Source organism: Sarcophilus harrisii, chromosome 1 (genome assembly GCF_902635505.1).
Source record: "Sarcophilus harrisii chromosome 1, mSarHar1.11, whole genome shotgun sequence".
Classification (NCBI taxonomy): Eukaryota; Metazoa; Chordata; class Mammalia; order Dasyuromorphia; family Dasyuridae; genus Sarcophilus; species Sarcophilus harrisii.
Genome location: NC_045426.1, coordinates 698,411,546 through 698,437,741, shown reverse-complemented (window position 1 = coordinate 698,437,741; position 26,196 = coordinate 698,411,546). Strand labels below are relative to the sequence as shown.

Below are 26,196 nucleotides of genomic sequence, written 5' to 3'. Positions count from 1 at the left end.
CAGAGATAAATATACCCGCTCCCCCCATTCCCTGGGAGCCTTACTCAACCAGGCCAGGGTTAGGTTACCTCCTCCACCCGGGTGCTGGGGGAGGGACAGAAAACTTCCAGGGCTAGAGAGCCACTTGCTGCCCAGCTCGGCCTTGATTCCTAATCTGGAAGAGTCTTCCCAGAGGCACCCAGAATAGTTCTAGCCCCAAACCTCACCTCCCTGTTTAGCTCACTTCTGAGCAGCTGCCCGGCTGTAAGCAGAGGGTAGGGGGAGGCTGCCAGCCCCCTAGGCCCAGAGAGACTGAGGCCCGGGGACAGCTGGGATCTCTCCGGGAGGGGCCGGAAGGGACGGGCCCCCCTACGGCCGGCCGGCAAAGTCCTTGTGGATGCGGTTTTTGTCTGGTTTGGTTTTGAATCCATAGACTGAAAAATAACGTCCTCACAGCAGCTTTTCCCCCAAGTCCCGGGGGCCCCTCTGGTCTCCCCCTCGGCCTTTGGGACACCAGGGCCCAGAAATGGCCACCCTTGTATCGCCAGGAGAATGCCGATCTCAGGGAGAGGAGTTTGTATGTGTGTGTGGGAAGCTACAAATTGGGCAAAACTGAATAAAAATAATGTATAAAATAAAATTAAAAGTAACTGGGAAACAATTTAACAAAATAAATGAAAATCTGATAGAAGGAGATAATATTGTTTTCCAAGTCAAGACATTGCTCCTCCTGTCCTGAGGGTCCCTCTCCCCCGTCCTTGGGGAGGGTTTGTGCTCCTGCCCCTGGGGGAGGCCGCCCTTAACCCCCACAGGACCATGACGTGTTTGGGTAATGATTTGCTCATCGTACACCTGATTTTATTTTCACTCAGAACTTGGTTTTGAGAAGGGGCCCTCAGGCCTCCGCACACAGCACCGGAGTGGGCCGGGACCCCCAAAACTCCTGGGCCTGGGTGAGACGACCGCCAGGACTGTGGACAGGAGAGGGGGTTGTGGCCCTCCTTTGGCCCTCTCCTTGGGGTCCCAGCTTCCCTCCGCTCCTGGAGTTGGTTCTGCAGTGGGCTTCCCTGAGAGCTGGGAAAGGACAGAGAAGCAGGCCGGCCTTCCGGGGCCCTCCTTCCAGTGGCTTCCGTTCCCCTGGGGGAAGGCCCAGGACCCCCCCCCCCCAATCCCCAAGTCCCATCGTCCTCTGCACTCCCACGTTGTCCCGGATGGATGACGGGCCGCACTTGTAGTCTGGGAGGCAGAGAAAAGGGTCGAGTGCGAATTGACTCCCCTTCCCCAGACAGACCATCTCTGGTCCCTCGGGGTGCTGGGCTGCCATCCACTTGTGGCTGGCAGAGCGGGAGAAGGGCGCAGGAGCTACAGAGGAGCAGACTGAGGCGTCCTGTCCTGCTGTCCAGACCAGCCATGGCCTCTTATCCGGTGCCTGTCCCCAGGGCCAGGCCGCCCCCTCGGGTCCTGGCCCGGGGTCCGGGGGCAGCGAGCACAGACACGAAGGGAATGCAGGGACGCCCGCAGCTGCGGCCTTGGAATGTGCCCGGGTCCCCTCCCCATGGGCGGGGGGAGGAATGTGTCCCGGGATGGGCAGGGCTGCTGGCTGCTCCCTCCCACGGAGGTGGGCTTCCCTCTGCAGCCGAGGCCCCCGGGATGTAGAGAGGTCCTGGGGAGGGGCGGCCGGGCAGGGCCCAGGTGGGGCCCTCCCTGCTGCGAGGCTGGCCCGAGATGGATTCTGACCCAAGGGTCACTGAGTGCCCCCGGACCAGTCCCCCCTGCCTGATCTTATACCTGTGGCGGCCACCCAGGGGCTCTGTGGGAGGTAAAGGCCTCTGGTACCGGCCGTGGCTGTTGGTGACGCAGGAGCGATAATAATAAAAGTCCCCTGATGATGGCAGTGATCACAGGTCCCCTAATTCTCCCCAAGCAAGCGCAGAGGGGGGGGCCAGGGCCCTGGGGACTGTTTGGCTGAACCACCTTCGGACCGACTCTTCCTTCCAAGGGATGCCTTGATTGGTGGGAGGGGAGGAGGCAGAGAAAGCAAAGGCTCTTGGGGAAGTCTCCATAGGAGAGCTTCGGCAGGGCTTGTGCCAGGGGGAGCCCGGGGGCTCCTTCTTGGGCCCCCTCCCGGGGGCAGTCGGGCCCTCCATCCAGCTTAGGATGACCCCCGTTTGTGTGAGGGATCCCAGAATTCCGGGAGGGGCCAGCGGGTCTGGCCGTCCCTGGTTTGTGTGGGGCTCAGACTTGGGTCGTTCTGTAGCCGACCGGGTCCGGGCAGAGCTGTCCCATGGCATGGAGTCCTCCCCTCTCCAGCTGCTGTGCCCTCCCAGAGTGCCCAGGGAGACTGGCCCCGTCCTGGTTCTGGGCCTTCCTGAGCACTCCTGAGCACTTCTTTGGGTTCCTGGGCTCTGGAACCAGCTTGGTGGACAGCGCGCTCTGGTGGTCAGAGAGGGCCCGCAGCTGCTTCCCCGCAGCTGCCTCCCCGCCCCAGCCTCCACCTTGGGGCCCCGGCCGCAGGCAGAGCTGGAAAGTAAGCGGGTTCTGGCCTGTGGCAGGAAGGCTGTGCCCCCCACACTGGGAGCCGGCCCGTGCCAGAGAGCCCCCGGCGTCTGTGAACCCCTGCCCCATTGCAGGAGGGCCCTGCCCCCCACTTTGGCCAGCGCCAGCCTGGGGAGTTCCCCTGGGGAGGAGTGCGGGGCGACACTCCCCGTGGCTCCCTTCTGGGAGAGAAGCCCCCGCCAGCCTCCGGCTTGCATCTCCAACCACATCTCCCGGGCGTCCTGCTGGGGAGCCAAGCCCAAATCTCCCTCGGCCCGGCCGTCTGGGATGCCTCTCCAAGCCTAGCTGGGTGCCTGGGCCCACCTTCACCTGGGCAGCCCCCTCCTCTCCACAACGTGGCCCCCCAGCACCTCCTGTTCTCTCCAGCCTCCAAAGGGATTTTCTTAAGGCTCAGAGCTGGGTGTTCCCCGGCACACAGTAGGCACTTGATAAATGCTTATTGGCTGACCGACGAAGGGGGTCTTCCAGAGGGAGAGAGCCGGGAGTCTGGAGCCAGTCCGAAGGGGTGGAAGAACTACACCCGGGGACAGGTGCCCGCCCCTCCCCCACATCCCAGAGAAAGCCAGGGAGCCGAGCACGCTGCCCCTGGCACCTGGACGGACCTTTCCCTTGTCTGGTCTCAGCTCCAGCATCTGTAAAATGGGTCCCTTGGTCCAGGCCGCCTCAGCGTCGAGTCCATGGGTCCCCTTAGAGGCTTCCCGTTAGCCTGAGTCTCCTTTGAGAGTGAGAGTATGTTTCACTGGCCACCCGAGGACCCCCCTCCCCCAGGGGAGGGAAGCTCTCCCTTCGCCTCCCGCCTGCTCCCGTGCCCGGCGTCCACGGTCCTCGGCACCCCACAGGTACTTTTATCCCCGGCACGCCTCATTTGGGCCCCACCACGGGCAGCCAGGCGAGTGCTGGGTTCCTCACCATGGGGGGAGTGAAGGTCAGAGAGCCTGAGGGACTTAGCTGGGTCACATGGCCAGCAGGGATGCGGCAGGATTCGAACTTGGGCCCTCTGAGCCAGCCTGCTTTCCCTGTGCCGGACTTGGCAGTCAGGAGCACTCTGGGTAATGACTCAGCTGCGGGGCAGACTCCTGGGCCCTGAGTCCAGGACGACCCCTCCACCTCCCCAGGGTAACTTCCTGCCACCTTTGCTGCCACCTTGGCCCCCAGCGGAGGTGCTTGGGGAGCCCTGACTGCAGTGGGGAGGTGCCTCCTGGACCTGGAGGAGGGCTGGTCCCCAGTTTGCACAGGCAGCCCCTCCCCCCTCAGGGGCCTCCTTTACCTCTCTGGGGTCTGCTCTGGGGGGGATGGGCGTGGGTGAGGGGCTGTAACTGAAAACCAGAGGGCAGGTGGGCGGGGGACCCCTCCTTCCTCACCCCCAGAAGAGCTCCCCTCCCAGCCTAGTCCCTGAGCTTTGGCTGGTGACTCTGTACCAGGGAAGGGAATTTGAGAACTTTTAACGCTTCACCACATAGGGGCCAGGGGGATCAGGGTGGCCCCAGAATGCAGCATAGAGCCCCACTCCTGCCCCTCTGGAGGCCGGCTCCATTTGTGCGTGATATTCTACCTCCTGTTTCCCGGGATCCCAAATAAAAAGCTGGAGGGACTTAGAACCAGAGCCTCCCCACAAAATGGCAGCTGCAGACAGGGGCGCGCTTCTGGGGGCTCGGGGGGGGGGGCCAGGGACGCCGTGCTTAGGGAACGGTCTCCATGTCATCTGCTCGCTCAGGGCCTTCCCGAGTCCCATCCAGGTGTAAGTGCTCCCATGGACCCCGGCTCTGCTGGTTCCCATTAGCCGGGCCCGCCCCGGACGGGGGCCTTTTGTTTCCCAAGTTCCTTCCGCTTTCCCCGGCCAGGGCTTTGCCAGACGAAAGGGAACTGACGGCGGGAGGCGGCCGGGCGGCCATTAGTTCCCTGTCACTTGCTGCCATGGATGGGAGGCTTCTCAAGGGCAGGGACTCCTTCCTGCCTTTTCTGTCTCCAGGGGACAGGGGCTGCTGTTCCATCCCCACTCTTCATGGCCCCACCGGGGTTTTCTTGGTTCTCTGGCCCATTTTACAGATAAGGAAACTGAGGCAGGCAGGGTGGAGCGGCTTGCCCGGGGTCACCCAGCTAGTGAGTGTCTGAGGCTGAATTTGAACTTGGGGCTTCCTGCGCTCTGAGCCACCGGCTGTTAATTGGGGAAGGCTGAGTGTTGGCTGACTCAGAGACGGGAGGGGCGCATGACTTTGCCTTTGAGGAAAGCCCGGGTCAGGCGGGCACAAAGCCCGGCCCCCTGCCTGCCCGGCCCGCCCCCGAGCCCCCACGGGTGCCCTGGGCCCGGCCCAGCCCTTGGCAGGGCCGGCTCCCTGCCTTCCACCTGGCCCAGGAGGAGGAAGCCCCACCTCCTTGAGGGCCTCCTCCTGAGCCGGGAAGGCAGGAAGTCTGCGTCACAAGGACCTGTCCTGTGGCCGCCGCCCCACCCTAACCCTCCTGAGCTTTCCCGGGCCGCAGGCTACGGTTTTTGCCCTGGGAGAGGGGACTCCGGGCCTGGGACCCGAGCACAAGGTTGGGCCTCTCGAGGCTGGGGGGGGGGGCGGTGAGGGGGGGCGCCCTCGGAGATGGTGACACCGGGCATTCCCGGGGCCCAGGAGCTGGACTTTGGCCTCCCTCCCTCCTCCCAGAGGCCTGGGCTGTGAGAGATTGAAGAGGGGAAGGTGGGCGGGGGGCAGACGGGGCTTCCCCAGAAGTGCTGCCGGGGGGCTGCGGGGCTCAGACAGCACGGAGGCAAAGCCCCTCCTTGGTACAGCTGGGGAAACTGAGGCTGGAAACGTCGGGGCCCCGGCTGGGGAATGGCTGCCAGCGTCTGAACTCGGGGCTCTTCCAAGGCCTGCCTGTAGGAGCCTCCCCCATCCCCAGCCTGTGTCTGGTAGAAAGACTCAGAGCCCCTCTGGGAGCTGGGTTCGAGGGCTGCCTTGTGATCCTGGACCTCTCTGCCATGGGGCCCACAGAAGGCTCCCTGCCGGTCCCACGTTGTCTTAGAAAACCACTTACTGGCATTATTTTCATTTTTAAATGTTTCCTGATCACCTTTGTATCTGGTTGGGGGGAGGGGGGAGTGGTGGGCACCTGCGCCCGCTAGCCCAGCCCCTGGGCCCTCTGCCCCGATGGTTCTCCAAGGCCAGCTTGGGAGCGGTCATCTCCTCCCCCCCCCCCCCCCAGCGCCCAGCCCTGGGGCCCCGGGTTCGGGGTCCCCCTCCCCCCCCAGCCACGCCCCTCCCCATCCTTAGCTCCTCGCAGCTTCAGGAGCACGGTAAATGCTGGCGGGTTTGCGCTGGGGCTGAGTGCGGGGTCCACAGGGTCAGGCCCTGCCCGGGCTGGCGGGGATGGTGGGGCTGGGCCGGCAGCCCCTGCTCCAGGCTGGCCCCTCTCCCTCTCCATGCGCCTAGACCTTGGGCCGCCCAGCTACTTCTCTCCCGCAGATAGCCAGCCCCCTTGCTGCTCAGTGAGCCCGAGTGCTCCCGGGCCCTGTCCCGGGCCCAGCGTGCTCCCGGGTCCCAGCGTGCTCCCGCCCGGCTCCCGGGTCCAGCGTGCTCCCGGGTCCCGGTGCCCAATGATGCTCCCGGGTCCGTGTCCCGGGTCCCGCGTGCTCCCGGGCCCGGTGCCTCCCGGGGGCCCGGCTCTGTTCCCGGTGCGGAGGGGGCTCAGGGCCCCAACGGGAGGGGGACCCGCGCCGGGGGGGGGCTGAGGGGCCGGGGCTGGGGGGCCCGGCGCCTTCCCCAGCCCCCCTGGCCAGGGCGGGCAGGGGCGTTTGGGCTCCCCGAAGCGTGTTCTCCCGCCCCGGGCGCCCTGCTGCGGTAGTCCACCACCTCCCACATCTCCAAGCGGCCCGTGTTCCTGCCGGAGGAGACCCCTTACTCCTACCCCACGGGCAACCACACGTACCAGGAGATCGCCGTGCCGCCCCCGGTGCCCCCGCCCCCCTCCAGCGAGGCGCTCAACGGCACCGTCCTCGACCCCCTGGAGCAGTGGCAGAGCGGCGGCGCCCGCTACGCCCACCAGCAGGTGGGGCCCGCGGGAGCAAGGAGAGGGGGCGGGGAGCGGCCCGGTCATCCCCGAGGCCACGGGAGGGCGTTACTCAGCGGGCGGGAAAGCCCCGGGGGGAGGGGCAGGGGATTCAGGCCCCGCCCCCCGGGTGGGACTGCTGGCTCACTCTGCCCCCCGTGTCTCGGCAGCCCCAGTCTCCCGGGCACGGCTCCGGCGGGAAGAGTCCCAGCCTCCCTGCGGCCCAGGAGAGCCTCGGGTCCCCCGGCCCCCGCGGAGGCAGCGAGGAGGAGCACGTGTACAGGTACCGCCGGGGCGCTGGGGGGCGGGGCCTGGGCGGAGGCGGGGCAGGCGGGGGCGGGGCCAGGCGGGGGCGGGGCCAGGCTCCAGCTGACCACTGGCCGCCTGGGGGCGCTGCTCTCCGCCTCGGCGTCCTCCCAGGTGAGGGGAGAGCTGGCCCGGGGGTCCGCCCGCTCCCGCCGTCTCCCCCCGCTTCTGTCAGGGCGGCTCCGCCTGGCTCAGTGTCCTTGTCTGTGAAATGGGGGGGGGGGTATCTCCAGGGCCCCGCTCTAAGCGGCTGATGCGCAGAGACCCCGCTCCGGTCCGAGCCTGGGCCTGTGATAGCGCCCCCCGCCCGCTTCTCAGTGGTGGGGGCTCAGGGACCCGGTCCAGGGGGCGGGGGGCCATGGGGGGGAGGGGCCCGGGGAGCGCTCTCCCCCCCCCTTCCTCCCCCCCCCCCCCCCCCCTTCCTCCCCTCCCTCCCCCCTCCCTCTTCCCCTCCCCCCTCTCCCTCCCCTCCCCTCCTCCCTCCCCTCTCCCCTCCCCTCCCCTTTCTCCCTCCCCCTCCCCCCCTCCCTCCCCTCCCCTCCCTCTCCCCCCTCCTCCTTTCTCTCCCTCCCCCCCTCCCCATTGGAAACCCCCTGCCCCTAGCAACCTCCTTCTAACAAAAACCTTTCCCACCTCTCCTTCTTTTATAGAAAGAAATCCCTTCTCCCATCCCCAACCCTCCCTCTCATAATTTTTCCTATTCCTACCTAAAAACCCAAAACCCACCCCTAAAATCCCCCCAAAGAAAAACTTTTCTCCCCTCTCAAAACCCTCCAAAAACTCTCTCTAACATAACCCTCCCCTCCAAAATCCCTCCCCCCATAAAACTCTTCCTCCCTTCCTTTCCCCTCCCCGTTTCCCCAACAACAAAATCCCCCCCCACCATCCCAAACTCCCTACTTTAAAGCAATAACCTTCAAACAAACCCCCCCTCCCTCCCTAAACCACTTTCCCCACTAGCTTCTTGTGTAAAAGCTCCCTAAAATAAACTCTTTAACGACGCAAAACAACCGAACTCTTCCCCCCCTCCCAAATGGCGGCCAGCCCTCCCTGCCCCCTATCCCCACCCTGCTCCCGAAACAACAACCCCGTAAACCACCCAGTGAAAAACAAGCGGCAAGGGGCCGAGGGCTACCCAAACTAAACCTTGAAGCTAGAAACTTCGGTCCCCCCTTGAAATCCAACCCCGGGGAAACCTCCGCAACCCCCCTGCCACCTTTCTCCGGGTTTCTCCTCCTCCCTCCGGGGATCCCACAGGACAGGAAAAGGGAAAGGGTAAAAGGGCCTCCTCCATCTCTCTCCTTTGGGAACAGCCCCTCTTTAGGGAAGGGCCTCCTAACTCTTCCCCCCCTCCTCCTGGGCTGCTGGTGGCCTCCTCACTGCTGGGTTCTTGGACAACCTCGACCTCCCAGGGCATTGGGGATCGCCCCTAAAATTCTAGGGTTGGGCAGGAAGCCGGAAGGGCAACCTCTCCCTCATGGGTCTTTTGGAACCCCTGGTCAGGACAGATCCCCCCCTCCATTCTCTTCCCAGGGCCTCCTGTAGCCCCCAGGTGTAGCTGGGGTGGGTCCTGGCTTGGCCTTGGGAGGAGCCTGGCGGGGGTAAAGGATCAACCCAATGTTGGAAATCCAGCTGGGAAACCCGTGGCTCATCACTGACCAACCCTTCCCTCCCCTACCGGATCCCGTAAACCAGGGAGACATGGAAAACCCCCAAGGCGTCCGTCCCAGCCACGCAGACCCGCATCTCGGCCTCCTCGGCCCCGGGGCTGGGCCCAGGCTGTGGCCTCCCTCTCGGACTTCAAGGTGCTCTGCCGGCCTCCTCTCCCCCTCTCCTCTCACCCCGATGTCCTTGTTCCCTGCTCGCCCTGGACCCGAGCCTAAATCTGAGCCCAGTGGCTCACCTGCCACTCCATGGCCAGCAGCCAGCTGGGAGATGCAGTCTGCAGCCGGGGGCTGCCTGGCTCTAGCGTTGGGAGGGGGCCTTGACCCCCCTGGGGGAAACCCGGCCTCTGCCCCAAGGGGGGAACCGGGGCCAAATCCACTCCCCTCACCCCCCCCCCCTCCCCTGTTTGGAAATCCCCACCCCAGGTTGGAGGGTTTTGGGGAGGGAAACCCAGGGCCGGCGGGCCCGCACTGCCTGGGAATGGGTCCCGGACCCTCGGGGCCGGCGGGCCCGCACTGTCTGGGAATGGGTCCCGGACTCTCGGGGCCGGCGGGCCCGCACTGCCTGGGAATGGGTCCCGGACCCTCGGGGCCGGCGGGCCCGCACTGCTTGGGAATGGGTCCCGGACCCTCGGGGCCGGCGGGCCCGCACTGTCTGGGAATGGGTCCCGGACCCTCGGGGCCGGCGGGCCCGCACTGCCTGGGAATGGGTCCCGGACCCTCGGGGCCGGCGGGCCCGCACTGCCTGGGAATGGGTCCTGGGCCGGGCCCCTCGGCCTGCCCCAGCCACTCCCAACTCAGGCTCTGGGCAGCCCCCCTCCCCCATGTCCCCTGAGCCACAGATGGGCTGCCATGTTTTATTTAGAAGGTGAGATCTGCCAGGATCTAAATGGGTATCGACGGTGATTGATTTCTCCACAACTTGCTGACCTGGCCTTGCCTCCTGGGGAGGGGCAGAGAGGGAGGGGGAGCCGCCCCACCGGCTTGCTCTCTGGGAGAAGTCTCTGCGGGGGGATGGAGGGAGGCCCGTGGTGCCATCTTGTTCTGCTCCGACAGAACTCTGTGGAGATCTCTCTGGTGCCCCCGGGGGGAGCCTCGGACACTGGGACACTCCCAGTTCTGGGGCCGAGGTTTGGACCGGCCGGGAGCTGGTGAGGTGTAGGGCGGGCTCTCGTCCCGGGGGTGGGGGGCTGGCGCAGGAAGGCCTTGGAGGAGATGGGTCTATGGGGAGGAGGAGGGGAAAGGGTGTTCTCTTGTTGGCCGAGGAAGGCTTCAGTGCTGGGGAGGCAGGGGAGGGCTGCTGGGGTCCCCAAGGGGGGTGTCTTAATAAGGGGTGTGTGTGTGTGCAGTGCTTGTGTGCACGCGTGTGCAATACATTGTTTGGTGTGTGCATGTGTTTGCACATGTGAGTGTGTATGTGCTCATTGCACATGTGTGTTTGTGCTGGTGTGCACACGTTTGTGGGTGAGCTTGCACATGTTTGTGCTGAGCTCATGCTGGTATGTGCGTGTACGCGTGTGTGCTCGTTGCACGCGTTTATGCTGTTGTACACACGTGTGTGTTTGCACCTGTGTTTGCGCTGAGCTCATGCTGGTGCACACACACGTGTTTGCCCGTGTGTGTATGTGCACATGTGCATGGGAGTGCCTCTGTCAAGGTCCTTATCTGAATGTCGGCCCCCTTCAGTCTTCCTCCACACTGGGAGGTTTCAGAGATGTCTCCCCCAGCCCCTTGTGACTGCCTTTGGGGGACACCCTTGGAGGCCCCTGGGGGGGTCAGTGGGCCCGGTGTCCAAAAGTGAGCTCCCTGCCACGAGCCGCTGGGGTTTGAGGGGTTTCCTTGCGTGCCCCAGGAGATGGTCAGAGCCCCTCCCGAGCTCAAAGGGTCTCAAACTTCCCCTTTGTCCCGATTTTTCTCCAGACCAGCTCCTCCATGTCCCCGAGATCGGAGCTGTCGGCCCCCTTGTGCGCCTCTCCAGAACCCCATGCCACCCTCTCGTCTGCTTATTTGATGCCCCGTACTAGACGTGTCTCTGGGGGGCCGGGGAGTGCCTGTGGGGTGCTGCGCATTGAAGAAAATGGGGACCTGGGGAAGAGCCCCCCAGCCCTGCTCTCAGGTCCCCTCAGAGCCCCCACTCCGACCAGGCTGGGGGGGATGTCTGGTGCTGGCAGCGAGGATGGGGGTCCCTCTGAGACTGCAGTGAATGACCCGTCCGGAGATGCCCTTGGCAGTGAGACCGAGCCCCCTGAGGCCCGTGGTTCTGGCTCCTCCTTGCCCGGAGCTCGCATGTGGCTCCAGCAGCCCAGCCCCCTGCGGAAGGAGCCCACCCGCCCTTGTGGTGCGGAGGAGGCCAGCGATGCTCCGAAGGAGCAGCTGTGGCCCCCGGACTCTCGTGGAGCCGCCTGGCCCGCAGAAGCAGCCCTGGAACCCACTGTTGTTGCTGTGAACCGACAGGACGTCTGCCCTGACACCTGGGGCTGTGCCGGGGAGCCCAGAAGGCCGAGGGCCGCGGCGGGGCCCGGCCTGGTGGCTCAGGAGAGCGACCACCCCGGAGGGGGCCGGAGGGGGCCGTGCCGGGGGAGCGCCGGGAGCCCCGTGACGGGGGGCTGGGGCGCCGAGGCCCCCACCGACGGGATTGGGAGAGTCGGGCCGGAGCCGCCGCCGCCGCCGCCGCCTCCGGCCTCAGAGAGAGTTTCCACTTCTGGCCAGGCAGGCACCGCGAGCATGAGCCCGTTGCATGGAGTGAAACCGGATGCTGCCCAGACCCTGTGGCTACACTAACAGCATGCCCCCGGGCAGAGCCCGGGCATGCCCCCCCCCCCAGGAATCAGGACACGCCCCGCAATGAGTCAGGACACGCCCCCAAGCAGTTGGGCACACTCCCCACAGAGCTGGGCACGCCCCCAAGGAGCCGGCCACGCCCCTGCGGAGTGGGGCGCACAAGACCATACCTTGTGGCTGCACTAACAGCATGTCCCCGGGCAGAGCCCGGGCACGCCCCCCCAATGAATCAGGACACGCCCCGCAATGAGTCAGGACACGCCCCCAAGCAGTTGGGCACACTCCCCACAGAGCTGGGCACGCCCCCAAGGAGCCGGCCACGCCCCTGCGGAGTGGGGCGCCCCTTGTGGCTGCACTACAGCATGTCCCGGGCAGGCCCGGCCATGATCAGGACCGCCCCTGGTCAGGACACGCCCCCAAGCAGTTGGGCACACTCCCCACAGAGCTGGGCACGCCCCTGCGGAGTGGGGCACGCAAGACCAGAGCCTGTGGCTGCACTAACAGCATGTCCCCGGGCACGCCCCCCCAAGGAATCAGGACACGCCCCTGCGGAGTGGGGCACATAAGACCAGGCGCTGGCCCGACCCTGCTGCTTCACTAATAGCATGGGCCCCCGCCGCGGAGCCTGGGCACGCCCCCACGGAGCTGGGCACGCCCCTCTAAGGAGTCGGCACGCCCCCGCAGGGCTGGGCACACCCCCTCCCCCCAATGGAGCCTGGGTTCTGCCTTGTTCTCTGAAGTGAGCGGGCTGAGCTGAGCGTCCCGGAGCCGCAGCCCAGTCCCCCTCCGCTGTGGGCGTGGCCTTACTTCCCGCATCCTCTGCTCTGAGGCTGGCGGCCTCCCTCCGTTTTACAGATGGGGAGGCGGAGGCCCAGCGGTCTCCACGCCGCCGGCTTGGGCCGCCCTGCTCCCGGTGTGGAATGGCCCTCCCTGGGGCACCGGCGTTGCGTGACCGGGGTCCCCTGTCCCTCAGATCCGCTCCGTGATCAGGAGGAGCCGGGAGACGGGCCACGCGCACCCCATGTCACGGGAACCCTCCCCACGTCGACGCCCGAGTCCCGCCGTCCCCCACAAGACCCCGTCCCAGGACCAGCTCATTGCCGAGCTGCAGGGCCGGCTGGGCATCAGGCCGGAGGAGCAGGGGCCGGAGCAGGCCGGCGCGGAGCCGGACGCCTGGCTGACCGAGGGCGTTGTCATCACCGTGCGGCCACGGGGGAGGAGGGACGGGGGGCAGGTCGTAGAGAAGGTACCGGGGAGGGGCTCCTGGCGGGGCCCACTGAGGCACAGTGAGGCCGGCGAGGGCAGAAGGGGAGCTGGGGGTCTGGCTGGCCCCTGGTGGGCCTGGGAGGGCTTTTGGGGCTTGGGGCCCGAGATCTCGGGACTCTCCTTTCCGTCACTCTCACCTGTCTGTCCACCTTCCTTCCTTCCTTTCCCAGGTGGTCTTTCCTCCTGATTCTCCTGTCCCCCTGAGAAGGACCATCTCGGTTCCGGGGTCTCCTCCTCCTCCTTCTCCTCCTCTCCAGTATCTCAGACATACCCCTGAGAGTGGCCCTCCTTCTCCTCAGGCCCGGGCCTCCCCCAGGGCAGGGCTTCCTGCTAGGGGCAGGGATACCCCGTGTGGTGAAGAGGGGCGCCCGGGCCCTGTTTGGAGCACGCCCTCCGTCTCCTGCCCACCCCGCGCCCCGGCCACCACCCGCCTTGCCGTGTCTGTTGGCTGTCAGACTGAGGAGGACCCAGTCTTCCCCCCAGTTCAGGCAGGCTCGCCCCCGGGGGGTGCCCGGGACTGGCGAGACCAGGCTCTCTCCTCCGAGCCGGCCTTCGTGTCATCTCCTGCCTCCCTGGGCCCTCAGACGCTGACCTCGGCCTGTCGCCCTCTTCTGCAGGTGCCGACCACGACTGGCGTGGCCCAGCCCGGCCTGATGGCGGCCCGCCCGCCCCCCAGCCCGCCCTCCCTCAGGAAGGCAGCTGGCCCTTCTCCTCGCGGCCCCGAGCCCCTCACTGCGCCGGCCTTCCCTGAGGTTGGCCCCCTTCCTTCCTGCGGGGCCTGGGCCGAGGGGGCTCTCCTGCCCCCGCCTCCTGTCCCGGGGGTCACTCCTTCCCTCCTGGGTCAGCCCGATCAGGCCTCTGGGGAGGGAGAGGGGCAGGGGTCCTGCTGCTGATGGCGAGAATCTGCCTACAGAGAAGCGTGGGAGCTCTTTGGCCCTCAGGGCTGAGCTGTCCACCCTCAGTCCCTCAGGCAGCCCGCCTCAGGCCGGGGCTCTGCGCTCCTGGGTGGAGACAGGAAATCTGTCCCAGAGGGGAGGCCGGGAGCTGGGTCTCCCACCGTGAGCTCCGCGGGGGGCCTTCTTTAGGGAAGGCCGAGCTGCGCTGTCCGGCCGGGCTGGCAGTGCGGGCAGTGGTCAGAGGGTGCCGTCTTGGCTTCTTTCCCTCAATGGACCCTCGGGCCGGGATCTTCCCTAGGAGTTGAGGGAGGGAAGCGGGGCGAACAGGATGGATCAGTCTGGTTTTGTTATTTGGCCTCAGAAAAGTCACCAGATTTTTTGCCTTGCCTCAGTTCCTGTGTCTGTATGATGGGTTGAGGGCCTTGAATCCCAGGGAGCCGCCACATTGGCAGAAGACCCTTACCTGATGTCCCAGCCGGAGATTCAGATGTCGCTGTCCCATTCCAACTGGCTTTCTTCTCTTGCTCCACAGTTCATGGCCCAGGGGAAGGTGGGGAGCAACTCCCCGCCAGGGGGCCCCCCAAAGCCAGGAAGCCAACTGGACAGCATGCTGGGGAGCCTGCAGTCGGACCTGAACAAGTTGGGCGTGGCCACGGTTGCCAAAGGCGTCTGTGGGGCCTGCAAGAAGCCCATTGCTGGACAGGTGATGGAGAAGTGGGCGTGGGGGCGTGAAGGGGGGCCCGGGCCGCCAACAGAGCAAGAGCCTGTGACTCGGGTTGGTCAGGATTGGGGGGGGAGGGGCGTTAGTATATTTCTGTGACTGAGTTCATGGGACAGTCGGTGAGGGAGCATTGGGCCTGGGAAGAGTTCAAATCCAGCCTCAGGCCCCTAGAAGTTGTGAGCAAATCACTTCCCTCTGTTTGCCTCAGTTTCCTCATCTGTAAAATGAGCCACAGAAGGAAGTGGTCAGTGTCCAAAAAAACTTGGGGTCGGGAAGAGGCAGCACCACCCGCCTGCCAGGTGCCAAACTCAGTGCATGGGGGGACAGACAGTAAAGGAGGAAGGCCAGGCCTGCCCTCAGGAAGCTGGTCTCCTGGGGCATCTTGTCGCAGTCCCCTTACCCAGCGCATTTCCTCCCCCTCCAGGTGGTGACGGCCATGGGGAAGACCTGGCACCCTGAGCATTTTGTCTGCACCCACTGCCAGGAGGAGATCGGCTCGCGGAATTTCTTTGAGCGTGACGGGCAGCCCTACTGTGAAAAAGACTATCACAACCTCTTCTCCCCTCGATGCTACTATTGTAATGGGCCCATCTTGGATGTGAGTCCTTGGGGGCGGTGGGGAGGGCAGGCCGGGGAAAGAGGGATGGGGGGACGGGGCTAGGAGGTGGAGCTTGGGGGACTCAGCCGCTTGCCCGCTCTAGCGGGGTCCTTCTCTGCAGGGCGGCTCTGCTGCTTTCAGCATGAGAATGATTTCATCCATTCAGTTGGCAAACACTTTAGCCACCCCCAGTATACCAGGCTCTGGGGACAAAAAGACCAACAGGCTTCCCCTCAAAGAGCCTACGTTTTTGAGGAAATGGAACATGCATATTGATAAGCAATTCTTGCATATTTGCTGAGTCGTAGGGGTGCAGGAGGAGTGGGGGGAGGGAGTCCAAATGGGAGCCTCCCCCAGACTGCCGATGCCCCCTGCTCAGGGCTGTTCCTCTGGGCCTCAACTCTAAATTGGGCAAAGGCTGTACCATGCCCCTGTGACAGCTTTGCCCTCTGGGATTTTTCTTCTCCAGAAAGTGGTGACGGCCTTGGACCGGACTTGGCACCCGGAGCACTTCTTCTGTGCCCAGTGCGGCGCGTTCTTCGGACCGGAAGGTACCATGCTTGGGGTGGGGGATCTGGAGGGCCTTGGGGCAGCCTGGCTTTGACATGGATGAGCCAGGGACTCGCAGGCTTCAGAGGCCCTTTAACTGTGGGGTCCTGTGTTCTGGTTGTGGGAGAGGCAGCGGAGAGGAGGGGGAGGAGCCGGGGGCCAGGCCTCAGGTTCCCACCTCTGAGCTGGCGTAGCTCCCTGCAGGACCAAATCCTTGCCCGTAAAAGGCGAGAATTAAACTATCCCATTTCCCAGCTCCCCTGTAGTTGCCGTTCCCTGTTCTTAGGTCCTGACCTGACCGTGTCTGCACGTATCCTGTGCCCTTCTCTCCCATGTAGGCTTCCATGAGAAAGACGGGAAGGCGTATTGTCGAAAAGATTACTTTGACATGTTTGCCCCTAAATGTGGAGGCTGTGCCCGGGCCATCCTGGAGAACTACATCTCGGCCCTCAACACGCTCTGGCACCCTGAGTGCTTCGTCTGCCGGGTAAGCACCCCTTTCTGCTTCCAAGAGGGAGGCTTGTGGGTTTGCAGGAGTTACCCAGAGTGCTTTTCCCGGGCGAAAAGGGAGGCGGGCAGGTTCCTGACTCCATCCCAGAGACATGGTGGGCCTTGAGCCCCGTGGGAGCCCCTGCAGGGCTGAGAGCCAGGCCACTGGGGGCTGCCCCGCGGCGGGCAGGAGAGCCGGCTGCCAATGTGGCCTCCTCCATGTCCCCCAGTGCTGCACAGAGTCTGCATGGCCCCCCCCAGGGTCTCTGCAGGAGGGTCTGGGGTCCTTCGCTGCTGGGCACAGCCCCGGGGCCTGACCATTTCCACGCTTCCCTTTGCTGGCCAGGAATGCTTCACCCCCTTCATCAACGGCAGCTTTTTCGAGCACGACGGGCAGCCGTACTGCGAGGTGCACTACCACGAGCGCCGTGGCTCGCTCTGCTCTGGCTGCCAGAAGCCCATCACCGGCCGCTGCATCACCGCCATGGCCAAGAAGTTCCACCCGGAGCATTTTGTCTGCGCCTTCTGTCTCAAGCAGCTCAACAAGGGAACCTTCAAGGAACAGAATGACAAACCCTACTGTCAAAACTGCTTCCTCAAGCTCTTCTGTTAGAGCCCCCCCTGAGCCCCCCAGACCCCTGAGAGGGGTTCCGGAACCCCCAGACCTCATGGCAGGGGCAGGAGCTTTGGCAGGGCCCTTCAGGAATTGGAGCCTGCTTCTGAGGCCAGCCTGGGCAGGGGGTGGGGGGCAGGTGGGCTACACCTATTTGTGGTTTCCTCTTCCCAGGGATCCCCCGGGCCCACATCCTTCCTCCTTCCGCTGGTCTCTTTCTTTCATGGTGGGAGAGATTCTTCCTAGCCTGCGGACCCTCCCTGCTGGGCAGACCCTGGCACCCCACACTGGAATCATTTTTTAGCCAGGTCACTGGGCATCCCCAGAACCAGGGCTGCCCACTCAGGGAGTTTTTGAGGGGCAGAACTTTCCCAACCTCTTGTTTCTCCTTTTGCTCTCCTCTTCCTGTCCTCCTCCCTTTCCTCCCCTGGTTCAGGACCCTGGAGGGCAGCCAACATAAGCCCCCTGGGGAGAAGACAGGGATTGGGGCAGAGTGGGGTGGACAGAGAAGTTCCCAAGACCCCCTTTTCCTCTGGCTGTCCCTGGCCACTCCTTTATGCCTCGAGGCCTCCTTTAATTCACTTGGTTCTACTGAGAAAGGACTCTCCAGCAATAATATTTTATATTGACTTTGCGGGCGGCTGAGCCCGGATTCCGGGCTCCAGGACTGGTGGGCACGCCATGGCACGCCCCCAGACTGGACGCTGTCCCGTGTTTGATAGATTTCTACACTGAGGTTTGAATTCCTATTTGTCTGGGTTGCTTTTAATTCTCTCTATGAAATTTTGAAATTGATTTTGAAAAGATTTTTAAGACGTTCCTTCGGGGCCTGTCCTTTCCCTGCTCTCGGGGCCCCCTGGAGGCAGTGACCCCCGTGGCTTTGCTGTGGAGCGCTCTTATCCAGAAGGGTTTTTGGTGGACCGAGGGCCTCTGGGTGAGCGGGGCAGCCAGTATCTTTTTCTAGCACAAACCAGTCGGGCTAAGACTCTCCTTTTTTTATTCCCTCCCTCACGGTTCCCCTAGAACATTTTGTAAACTGCTGTATTCAGACCCCCCACCCTCCCGACTCTGTCCGCCAGGGTCTTGCCTGCCTCCCTGAGAGAGGTCAGCATACAGTGCGTTGGGTGGGGGGGGAGAGGGGAACGCCAGGGGATTTCCCGATTGCTGCTGGAATAAGCCGTCAGGAGTCGCGGTCGGACCTTTGAGGCCCCGTTGTGCCCCCTTGTGTCTTCCCTCGTCTTCCCAGGGCCCTGCTTCAACATGCCCCGGGGAGGCCGTGGGGCTGCCTTCTAGGCCTTGTCAAGCACCTTTTGTGCCACATTTCCCTCTGGTTTGGGAAATCTGGGGATGGGGTGATGGAGAAAGAGAGATTCATTCTCAAGGACAGAATGATGATGGAGCCAGGGAGCGCCTGGGACCTCCATGCTCTCTTGCCCCAGTTTTGTCCCCATTTTGTGCTGACCGTAATGAGTGTTTGGAAACTTACTGGGGAAGAACCGAACTGAAACTGATGGAGGGAGGTCTTGCAAAGGGACCAGGTCTCAGGAGAATCCTGGGAAAATTTTCCCTACAGATGAAACGGGAGCTCACCCGAGTCCCCAGGGCCCAGGTTGGGCTGCCAGCTGTGTCCATTCCTGGGGCCTGCAGAGGGCAGGCAAAAATTTGCCTCCACAGGGAGGGCAAAAAATTGCCCTCCACAGATGGGGCAAAGGACGGTCTAGGGCCGGTGGAGGCCCTGGCTGTGAAGGGAGAGGCAGATTTCCCAGGGATCTCGGTGCACACTCAACTTTTGGTTCGGTTAGCCAGGAGCTGTCCAGGCCAGCTCAGCTGTGTTTTGGGGGTGTCCCTATGTCCACCTCGAGGCCTTAGTGCTCTGTTTACAGTGACCTGCCCCTGTCCCTCCCTTTAGGGTCAGGGACATCTTGGGGATGCCTCTCTGGGTCAACAGTTTGATTTGATTTTTTTTCTTCCCTATCAACTTCTAACCTTGCTTTTCCCATTTAAATTCCTGTGATTTATGCCAATAAAATTTACCATTATTTTCACCTCGCCTCGTTTCAAAACCTTTTTGGTTGGAGACATGAGTTTGACCGTCCCAGGGCCTAAACACAAATGCCGACTCAGCCGTACTTGGGCCCGTTTGGAGGGCCGCAGTCCCTTCTGGGAACCATTTCTCAGACTAGATCGTGCCCCGACGTGGGCCACCATAGGCCACCAGTCACGCCACGGGGTAGCTCTGCTCCCTTTCTGCCTGTTTTGAGTGCCTGGAAATCCTCTCTTCTCCAGTTTATTTCAATTTAACACATTTTAAGCACCTGTTCTGCGCCTGACACTGTGCGAGGCCCTTCATATGGAAAGATAAAGAAAACACTGAGAGCTCTCAGAGTTTGGTTGAAGGACTGCAAATCCTAGGATTGTTGGTTGAGCTCAACAAGGGGGGAAGGACCTGGGGGGGGATGTTTGATCTAAACCTCCCCTCCTCCCCCGCCAGTTTTTACAGAGGAGGAAGTAGAAGCCTTCATGGAAGGTTCAGGAAGGAAGCCATAGTTAACTTCTAGTATTGCAAACAAGAGGGAAGAATCCAAATGGTTCTGGTTGTACCTAGAAGGCAGCAAGATGGTGCAGCGGATAGAGCGCCGGTCCTGGAATTGGGAAGTCTTGAGTTAAATGCCTGTCTGCTCACCTTTAGTTTCCTTATGTGTAAAATGGGAATAATTTGGGAAATAAATCAAATGGGAATAACACCTCCTCCATAGGGTGGTTGTGAGGATCAAATGAGAAGATGTATATGGCCTTTTTGAAAGGGCTCTCCATTCCAGAGCATGGGAGAAAGAAGCCAGCAGCAGGTAAAGAAAACTGGGAGGGAGGGAGGTCAAGATGGAAAAAATAGTGTCAGTTCTGCATCCACTGCAATCCTCTCTTGCCTCTCCCCTTTTCCCCATTCACCTACTCGCTCATTCACCCTAGTGGAGGCCTCCATGGCCTCTCATCTAGTGCAATGCAGTTATTAGCCTCCTATTTGGTCTCCCAGCCTCCACATCAATCCGTCACCCGTACAGTTGACAAAACAATCTTTCTAAAGCTCGACCCAGAAACTTTATAAATGCTCTTTCTCTCTGTCCCTGTGTCTGTCTCTGTCCCAGTATCTCTCTCTCTCTGTCTCTCCCCCCCTTAACCTCCTTCCCTGTCTGTCTGTCTATCTGTCTGTCTGTCTGTCTGTCTGTCTCTCTCTCTCTCTCTCTCTCTCTCTCTCTCTCTTTTTATTAAGGCTATTTATTTTCAAAACATATGGATGGATAATTTTTCAACATTGATCCTTGTAAAACCTTTTGTTCCAAATTCTTCTGTCCTTCCCCCCACCCCCTCCAAATGGCAAGTAGTCCAATCCAATATATGCATACTTATTTATACAGTTATCTTGCTGCACAAGAAAATCAGATCAAAAAGGAAAAAAAATGAGAAAAACAAAATACAAGCAAACAACAACAGAGAGAGTGAGAATGCTATGTTGTGAACCACACTTAGTCCCCATAGTCCCCTCTCTGGGTGTAGCTGATTCTCTTCATCACTGCACAATCGGAACTGGTTTGAATCATCTCATTGTTGAAAAGAGCCTCGTCCATCAGAATTGATCATTGTATAGTCTTGTTGTGTACAATGTTCTCCTGTTCTGCTCATTTCCCTCAGCATCAGTTCCTGTCAGTCTCTCCAGGTCTCTCTGAATCTTTCTGCTGATCGTTTCTTACAGAACAATAATATTCCATAACACTTACATACCATAACTCATTCAGCCATTCTCCAACTGTTGGGCATCCACTCAGTCTCCAGTTTCTGGCCACTACAAAAAGGGCTGCCACAAACATCCTTGCACATACAGGTCCCTTTCCCTCCTTTAAGATCTCTTTGGGATATAAGCCCAGTAGAAACACTCCTGGATCAAAGGGGATGCACCGTTCCAAACTGAGAAGCTTTTTTCTTATACGCCTCTAGAATAAAAATCTTCTCAGCTTGGGTTAAAAGCACGCCATTAACTGACCCTAGCACCCCTTTCCAGATCTTTTGTATTATTTCTTGTTGCCTCCCATCCATTCCAGCCGCCCTCACTGCCTGGCTGTTGCTCCTTCTCAGCACCCTGGTCTTTGTTCAGACTCTCCCATGACTGTCACGTGCTCCTTTCTCACTTCTACCTCCTGGAATCCTTACCTTCCTTTAAGGATCAATGACCATTCCCAATCCCCCCAGTCCTACATTCCTGCCTCTTTAAATGACCCTGAATTTACTTACTTGAGCCTGTGTTGTAGCCAGCCCCTCTGTCCCTCCTTCTCCTAAAGGAAAGAGACGGTTACTTTTTGCTTTTGCCTCCCCAGTACCTGGGACATAGTAGGCACTTAATAATTGCTCGTTGGGTTAAACCAAAGTGATGTTCAGAAAGAAGTCTGCGTGGTCCCAACAGACTTGAAAAAGAAGCATTAGCAGAGAAATTCTCTTCAAGGAGACGGTACAAGCCCGAGCATCCTGCTCTGGGGGGCTCTCTTCCTGGACAGCAGCTTTCAAGGGCAGATCCAGCACTCGGCGAATAGGGGCTTTCGCAGATTAGTTGTGCTTTTTCTGTCCATTCCCCATTGTGGTCACTCTTAGTGTTGGAGACCAATGTGGTTAAACCCTCTCTCTCCCCCTTTCTTTTTCAACTGAAGGAAAATTTAATAAATCTATTGATCCAATAATAAAAAAATGTCTTTATTAAGTGCCTACTATGTGCAAAGTACTATATTAACCATCTCTTTATTTTTTAATTAATTTTTTATTTTTCCAATTACATGTAAAGATAGTTTTCAACATTCATTTATGTAAGATTTTGAGTTGCATTTTTTTTCTTTCTCTCTTACCTCCCTGCCCCCCAAGACAGCAAGCAATCAGATCTCGATTACACACGTACAGTAATTTTAAACATTTCCATATTACTCATTTTGTGAATCAGAACAAAAGGGGAAAACCACATTTGTCTGTTTTTTTTGTTAACATATTTTTTAGGTGTCTTTGTTTTTATACCACATTCATTTCCAAGTCTCTTGTCTGTCTTCCTCCCCTCTACTGAACCATCCTTGGTGAGAAAGATTTAAAAAGAAAGGGAAAAAAAAGCAAGTCAGCAAAATCAAAACTGATCCTGCCTGACAGTTATAGTATATTCCTTGAGACCAAGGTCATTCACTGCCCCCTGGGCCCTCACAAAGCACCTTGACTTTTGTCCATGCTGGGACAACTCTGATTGTTGGAAAGTTCTGAGGTCCAGACACAATTTACCCTTTGCAGTGGTTACCCCATTACTGCTCAACAACTCACCAGCTTGGAATCGGTTGTAAAATTTTCAGGGTACGTGTTTGCACAAAACCTTCAAGTCAGGAATTGACTTATTTTGTTGATTGTCTAGATTTAAGAAAGTGACAAAGTGTTAATAATGCTCCTTAAATTGAAAAGCATTTCATGCATATATGAAGTATTTTTTTTTTAGGGGGGGAGGGAGAGCTGCTTGTTAAATCTTGCAGGACACTCCTGCTTCTTCCTACAGCTTTTTCAGCTGTAGTCATCATGTGCTCCAGGGTCTTCCTTCAATTCCATTCAATAGAACTCATTTGGCAGGTACTAGCCTCCTCCCCTGCTCCCTCCCATCCCTTCCTTCTCTGTACTTCCTCTGTTAGGAATGGGATGACACGCTGAAGAGTCAGTGACTTCTGCCTCCAGGGAAGTTCAGAGAATATATATATATATATTTAAGTAATCGTGTAACCTGGTTCTCCAGAGGCCAGGGGGTGTCTAAATGAAGTGCTTATTTCTATCATCAATTAGAGACTGGGAATTTCCTTAGACTCTTATGTTTTGGGGAGCTTTCTCTCCTTGTGGGAGTGAGAGAGAGAAACAGAGAGAATAAGAAAAGAATGAGAATGAGCGACAATAAGAAAGAATAGGGGGAGGAGAGAGAAAGAAGAAGAGAGAGGAGGAGGAGAAAGAAAAAAGAGGAAGAAAAGAGAAAGGAAGAGAAAGGAGAAAGAATAAAAGAGAAAGAAAAAGAAGAGAAGAAGCGAGAAGAGAAAGAAAAAGAGAAGAAAGATAAAGAGAGAAAGAAATGAAAGGAAGAAAGAAAGAAAAAAGAAAGGAAAGAAAGAGATAAAGAGAAAAAAGGAAGAGAGTAAGAAAGGGAGAAAAAGAAAGTCAGATAAAGAGAAGAGAGAGAGAAAGAAAAAGAAAGAGGGAGAAAGAATAAGACAAAAAGAGGAAGGAAAAGAGGAAGTGAAAGAGGGAGAAAGGAAGGAAAATATAAAAAAGGAAGAGAGAGAAAAAGAGAGGAAGAGAGAAGAGAGAAAGAATAAGACAAAAAGAGGACGAGAGAAAGAGGAAGTGAAAGAGGGAGAAAGAAAGGAAAATGTAAAAAAGAGAGAAAAAGAGAGGAAGAGAGAAAGAGAAAGAAAGTGGGAGAAAGATAAAGAATGGAAGTGAAAGAGGGAGAAAGAAAGGAAAATATAAAAAAGGAAGAGAGAGAAAAAGAGAGGAAGAGAGAAGAGAGAAAGAGGAAGGAAAAGAGGAAGTGAAAGAGGGAGAAAGAAAGGAAAATATAAAAAAGAGAGAAAAAGAGAGGAAGAGAGAAAGAGAAAGAAAGTGGGAGAAAGATAAAGAATGGAAGTAAGTGAAAGAGGGAGAAAGAAAGGAAAATATAAAAAAGAGAGAAAAAGAGAGGAAGAGAGAAGAGAGAAAGAGGAAGGAAAAGAGGAAGTGAAAGAGGGAGAAAGAAAGGAAAATATAAAAAAGAGAGAAAAAGAGAGGAAGAGAGAAAGAGAAAGAAAGTGGGAGAAAGATAAAGAATGGAAGTGAAAGAGGGAGAAAGAAAGGAAAATATAAAAAAGGAAGAGAGAGAAAAAGAGAGGAAGAGAGAAGAGAGAAAGAGGAAGGAAAAGAGGAAGTGAAAGAGGGAGAAAGAAAGGAAAATATAAAAAAGAGAGAAAAAGAGAGGAAGAGAGAAAGAGAAAGAAAGTGGGAGAAAGATAAAGAATGGAAGTGAAAGAGGGAGAAAGAAAGGAAAATATAAAAAAGGAAGAGAGAGAAAAAGAGAGGAAGAGAGAAGAGAGAAAGAGGAAGGAAAAGAGGAAGTGAAAGAGGGAGAAAGAAAGGAAAATATAAAAAAGAGAGAAAAAAGAGAAGAGAAAGAGAAAGAAAGTGGAGAAAGATAAAGAATGGAAGTAAGTGAAAGAGGGAGAAAGAAAGGAAAATATAAAAAAGAGAAAAAGAGGAAGAGAGAAAGAGAAAGAAAGTGGGAGAAAGATAAAGAATGGAAGTGAAAGAGGGAGAAAGAAAGGAAAATATAAAAAAGAGAGAAAAAGAGAGGAAGAGAGAAAGAGAAAGAAAGTGGGAGAAAGATAAAGAATGGAAGTGAAAGAGGGAGAAAGAAAGGAAAATATAAAAAAGAGAGAAAAAGAGGAGAGAAAGAAAGAAAAGAAAAGAGGAAGGAAAGAGGGAGAAAGAAAGGAAAAAATAAAAAGAGAGAAAAGAGAGGAAAGAGAAAAGAAAGGGGAGAAAGATAAAGAATGGAAGTGAAAGAGGGAGAAAGAAAGGAAAATATAAAAAAGGGAAAAGGAAAGAGAAAGAGAAAGAAAGGGGAAAGAAAAGAGGAAGGAAAGAGGGAGAAAGAAAGGAAAATATAAAAAAGGAAAGAGAGAAAAGAGGAAAGAGAAGAAGAAAGAGGAAGGAAAAAGAGGAAGAGAAAGAGGGAGAAAGAAAGGAAAATGTAAAAAAGAGAGAAAAAGAGAGGAAGAGAGAAAGAGAAAGAAAGTGGGAGAAAGATAAAGAATGGAAGTGAAAGAGGGAGAAAGAAAGGAAAATATAAAAAAGGAAGAGAGAGAAAAAGAGAGGAAGAGAGAAAGAGAAAGAGGAAGGAAAAGAGGAAGTGAAAGAGGGAGAAAGAAAGGAAAATATAAAAAAGAGAGAAAAAGAGAGGAAGAGAGAAAGAGAAAGAAAGTGGGAGAAAGATAAAGAATGGAAGTGAAAGAGGGAGAAAGAAAGGAAAATATAAAAAAGGAAGAGAGAGAAAAAGAGAGGAAGAGAGAAGAGAGAAAGAGGAAGGAAAAGAGGAAGTGAAAGAGGGAGAAAGAAAGGAAAATATAAAAAAGAGAGAAAAAGAGAGGAAGAGAGAAAGAGAAAGAAAGTGGGAGAAAGATAAAGAATGGAAGTGAAAGAGGGAGAAAGAAAGGAAAATATAAAAAAGGAAGAGAGAGAAAAAGAGAGGAAGAGAGAAGAGAGAAAGAGGAAGGAAAAGAGGAAGTGAAAGAGGGAGAAAGAAAGGAAAATATAAAAAAGAGAGAAAAAGAGAGGAAGAGAGAAAGAGAAAGAAAGTGGGAGAAAGATAAAGAATGGAAGTGAAAGAGGGAGAAAGAAAGGAAAATATAAAAAAGGAAGAGAGAGAAAAAGAGAGGAAGAGAGAAGAGAGAAAGAGGAAGGAAAAGAGGAAGTGAAAGAGGGAGAAAGAAAGGAAAATATAAAAAAGAGAGAAAAAGAGAGGAAGAGAGAAAGAGAAAGAAAGTGGGAGAAAGATAAAGAATGGAAGTGAAAGAGGGAGAAAGAAAGGAAAATATAAAAAAGGAAGAGAGAGAAAAAGAGAGGAAGAGAGAAGAGAGAAAGAGGAAGGAAAAGAGGAAGTGAAAGAGGGAGAAAGAAAGGAAAATATAAAAAAGAGAGAAAAAGAGAGGAAGAGAGAAAGAGAAAGAAAGTGGGAGAAAGATAAAGAATGGAAGTGAAAGAGGGAGAAAGAAAGGAAAATATAAAAAAGGAAGAGAGAGAAAAAGAGAGGAAGAGAGAAGAGAGAAAGAGGAAGGAAAAGAGGAAGTGAAAGAGGGAGAAAGAAAGGAAAATATAAAAAAGAGAGAAAAAGAGAGGAAGAGAGAAAGAGAAAGAAAGTGGGAGAAAGATAAAGAATGGAAGTGAAAGAGGGAGAAAGAAAGGAAAATATAAAAAAGGAAGAGAGAGAAAAAGAGAGGAAGAGAGAAGAGAGAAAGAGGAAGGAAAAGAGGAAGAGAAAGAGGGAGAAAGAAAGGAAAATATAAAAAAGAGAGAAAAAGAGAGGAAGAGAGAAAGAGAAAGAAAGTGGGAGAAAGATAAAGAATGGAAGTGAAAGAGGGAGAAAGAAAAAGAAAAGGAAGAGAAAGGTAAAAGAAAAAAATAGATTAAAAAAGAGAAGAAAAAGGTAAAGAGGGAGAGAGAAAAGAAGAAAAGAGAGAGAGGGAGAGGAAAGTCAGTGCTTGCGGGTACCCAAAAGCACCAATCACCAGGGATGCCAAAAAGAGCCTGTCCTCGCGGAGCTCACCAGCACAGACGGCTAAGTGAGGAATCAGGGAGGGCGGGGGGAGGCCCATAGGGGGGGGGGGGGGGGGGGGGGGGGGGGGGGGGGGGGGGGGGGGGGGGGGGGGGGGGGGGGGGGGGGGGGGGGGGGGGGGGGGGGGGGGGGGGGGGGGGGGGGAGGAGCGCCCGACCGCCCGACCGCGCGCTGTATTTGATGCGGGAGGCGACGGGAAGCTACAAGAATTGTTTATCAGATGATTTATTTGCTGTTTCTCGCCCGTTCTCGTGGATATAAACGTTATCTTTTTCCTTGCAATGGGAAAGTACAGCATTTCTCGGATTATTTCTCTGCCGTTTCTTCTTGTTTATTGGGCCGAATTGCATTGACTTGCCTCGCTGATGTGGGAGGACAACCGGTACGTGCTGTG

At 57.2% G+C, this 26,196-nt stretch overlaps 1 protein-coding gene across 1 annotated transcript; it reads left to right on the top strand.

Moving 5' to 3' along the window:
* The first annotated feature begins 1,704 nt into the window (after nucleotides 1–1,704).
* PXN (paxillin) lies at nucleotides 1,705–18,495 on the top strand. The gene is made up of 18 exons (XM_031948694.1): nucleotides 1,705–1,798; nucleotides 2,307–2,506; nucleotides 2,610–2,824; nucleotides 3,304–3,460; nucleotides 5,722–5,812; nucleotides 5,859–6,004; nucleotides 6,361–6,564; nucleotides 6,735–7,119; nucleotides 8,961–9,402; nucleotides 10,364–11,313; nucleotides 11,505–11,717; nucleotides 12,266–12,561; nucleotides 12,752–13,333; nucleotides 14,010–14,180; nucleotides 14,623–14,796; nucleotides 15,266–15,347; nucleotides 15,684–15,832; nucleotides 16,181–18,495. Exons 1-18 carry the CDS (start codon nucleotides 1,705–1,707, stop codon nucleotides 16,445–16,447), a joined length of 4,818 nt encoding a protein of 1,605 aa, XP_031804554.1. The 3' UTR covers nucleotides 16,448–18,495.
* The last annotated feature ends 7,701 nt before the right edge of the window (nucleotides 18,496–26,196 follow it).